The sequence below is a fragment of the Equus quagga genome, unplaced genomic scaffold, assembly GCF_021613505.1.
Source record: "Equus quagga isolate Etosha38 unplaced genomic scaffold, UCLA_HA_Equagga_1.0 137412_RagTag, whole genome shotgun sequence".
Lineage (NCBI taxonomy): Eukaryota > Metazoa > Chordata > Mammalia > Perissodactyla > Equidae > Equus > Equus quagga.
In genome coordinates this window covers 604-3,551 of record NW_025796521.1, presented here as the reverse complement: position 1 = coordinate 3,551, position 2,948 = coordinate 604, and the positions used below count along the sequence as shown (strand labels likewise).

General features: G+C 52.6%; 1 protein-coding gene across 1 annotated transcript; it reads left to right on the top strand.

Moving 5' to 3' along the window:
- The first annotated feature begins 6 nt into the window (after window positions 1-6).
- On the top strand, window positions 7-2,357 carry LOC124232868 (glutathione S-transferase Mu 1-like). The gene is made up of 6 exons (XM_046649777.1): window positions 7-94; window positions 496-560; window positions 862-943; window positions 1,042-1,142; window positions 1,965-2,060; window positions 2,145-2,357. The coding sequence occupies exons 1-6, from the start codon at window positions 85-87 to the stop codon at window positions 2,340-2,342; spliced, it is 552 nt and encodes a 183-aa protein (XP_046505733.1). The 5' UTR covers window positions 7-84; the 3' UTR covers window positions 2,343-2,357.
- Window positions 2,358-2,948: the final 591 nt, after the last annotated feature.

Here is a 2,948-nt window from a genome sequence, read left to right as displayed (position 1 = left end):
CCCGGCCTTCTGTCCCAGCTGGCTCATGCCATCCGCCTGCTCCTGGAGTACACAGACTCAAACTATGAGGAAAAGAAGTACACGATGGGGGACGGTAGGGCAATCTTGTGGAGTCCCGACTTCTGCCCAACTCCTACAGACTTTGTAACAGGCCCCCCTTGCCCTGGCCGCCAGGTGCTCACCTCTGTTGCCCTCCGCAGCTGGAGCAGGGCCGGCGCCTTCCCCTCCCCTTTGAGGGTGCAGCTCTCCTTCCAAGGCAGGACAAGGGAGGGGATTGCTGGACCCCCTTTCTCAGTATCTGGATGGGTTCCCCTTAGGGTTGCCTAACCCTGTGTGAGCCTTACTCATGTCGGTTCCAGAGCCTCATTAGTGTTCTTTCCCCCCAACCTGGACTGTGAGACTTAGTGGGTCAGATTCCAGATCCCCTGAAAGTCCCCCCAGGAACGTGGGTTGGACTCTGGGGAGGTTTGTGTCACTCATCTTTCTCCACCACAGCTCCCGACTACGACAGAAGCCAGTGGCTGAGTGAGAAATTCAAGCTGGGCCTGGACTTCCCCAATGTAGGTGCAGGGTATGGGGGTGCTGTGGGGGCGAGTGAGAGGTCCTCTTCTCCGTCTCCTGTCCCAGCTTCCAGGTCTCAGGACCCAGTGCCTTCTGCTCGGCCTCTGAGCTCCCTGGTTCTCTTCACTGCTTTCCCATGATGCTCTATGTCCCAGCTCATCATTCATTTTACAATATAATTATTTAGTGCTTACCAGGGCCCAGGAGCTGTGGGTGCACGTTTCATGTCACCCTTGGTCAAGGGAGGGAGGAGCAGGGGGGCCTGGTGGCTCAAGCGACCTGCCCCTGTTGTCCTTCCAGCTGCCCTACCTAATTGATGGGGCCCACAAGATCACCCAGAGCAACGCCATCCTTCGCTACATTGCTCGCAAGCACAACCTGTGTGAGTGGGCTGGGGGTGTGATGCAGGGGACTGGTGGCCATGCCCTGGGCTTGGCTGGGGTGGGATGTTGAGGGAGGGTCTGTGTTGTGTGGCCATAGGTGGGGAGACAGAAGAGGAGAAGATTCGTGTGGACATTTTGGAGAATGAGGTTATGGACACCCGCATGGCGCTGGCCAGGCTCTGCTACAACCCTGACTTTGTGAGTCCCATCCCAGTGGGCTGGTTTGGGCAAGCTTTTGATAAGGAGGGAAGACTCCTGTGTCGTGTGTATACTAGTTCTATTTGCCAATTGAAATCCTTGGAGCTGCTGATCTACCAACCTGGTCCCTATGCTGCCAGTAGAGTGACCCTCATAACCTCAAATTTCATTAAATGAAAACTGTCAGTTCCCACCAATCTTAGGATAGAGTCCAGAATCTCTAGAGGGGAAATTAGTTCCTTGACAGTGTGTTTCCTTGTTAGCCCAGCGCTATCTCCTTAACACCCTCAGACATCAGCACATTAGCCCAGTAGGCAGTTCAGGGTCAGCCACAGGGCCTTTGAACCTCTCCCTCCTTCCATCCAGCCTCTCAAATTCTCCTCATTTGTCTGGAATCAGCTCAAGTGTCTATTGTTATGTCACCCACCTGCTAGACCTTAAGACTTCTTTCCCTGAGTGATTTTAGTTCTTTGCATCTTTGATTCTGCTCGACATGAGTCCAGAGCTCTGCCAGGTTCTCACAGCACTCCTGGGTTGTCCCATGGAGGGTGGTTGGAGATGAGTGGTGACAGCTGCAGGGACAGTGTGGCATTGCTTTCTGCCTTCCCATTGCCTCTCACAGCTGGGGGGTGGTCCCCAACAGGAGTCTAATGACCACAGAGTGGATTAAATCATAGCCTGGGCACCCACCCAGCGATATAGTCTAGGGGGACATGGCTGCTCACCTCTGGCAGCATGGGGTCATGCGCAGCCCTGGGGAGGCCTGTCCCCCTGCCCAGGGCCTCTGTGTCTGAGGGTGGTAACAGCTGTTTTGTGCCTCAGGAGAAACTGAAGCCTGAGTACTTGGAGGCGCTCCCTGAAACAATGAAGCTCTTCTCACAGTTTCTGGGGAAGAGGCCTTGGTTTGCAGGGGACAAGGTAAGGAGGAAGGCTGTGGATGGGGAGTTGCCCTTCCTTCAAGTTTCAGAGATTGGTGCCCATTCATGCTTGGCCTCTCTGCAGCTCACCTATGTGGATTTCCTGGCTTATGACATCCTTGATCTTCACCGCATATTCGAGCCCAAGTGCCTGGATGCCTTCTCTAACCTCAAGGACTTCATCACCCGCTTAGAGGTGACTCCCCGGATCCTCCTTCTATTTCTTTCACTTTTGTTTTTTCCTCTTATCTCTGATGTTTTCCTTGTCCTGGAGCTATCATAAAGAAAAACTAGGATTCCTCGAGGAATTCTTTTACTCTAGAATTTGTGCTCACATGTTACATATATTGGGTGAAATTTAATCTTTACGGCATTCCTACATGGCAGAGTTATCACCTCCTTTTTGCAGATACGGAAATGAGGCAGAAAGAATAAGTACTTTGCTGAAGGTCACAGAGTCAGTAGAGGCTGTGCTGGGCTCCCTGTCAGTCTCTGGTTGCCGTGGGCGGTGATCAGTGGCTCTGTCGTTCCTGTATGGAAAGGAACATCTCAGTTCCTTCTCCTCTCGACCCTGAGTTTCGCAGCTCTGGACATTGAGGGTGAAGAAGAACATTCAGGAGTTTGTGTGTGGCTGGCATTAGTAGAGTTGAGACACAGAGCGATTGATATTAACTACCAAAGATGTCTTCTTTTGTTGGGCACTTTCCTTCCCCTGTCTCTCTTTCCTTCTTCCTTGTAATTACCCAAAATTCTGCCTCAGCAATGGGGTAGTATGTTTATGTTAGATCACCGTCACTGATCTGATCTTCTCCTGTGAATGAGGCACTGCGTCGGGCACAGTGGGGATGCAAAGGTGACCCAGCCCTGGAGCCCAGCCTCCTGGGGCTCA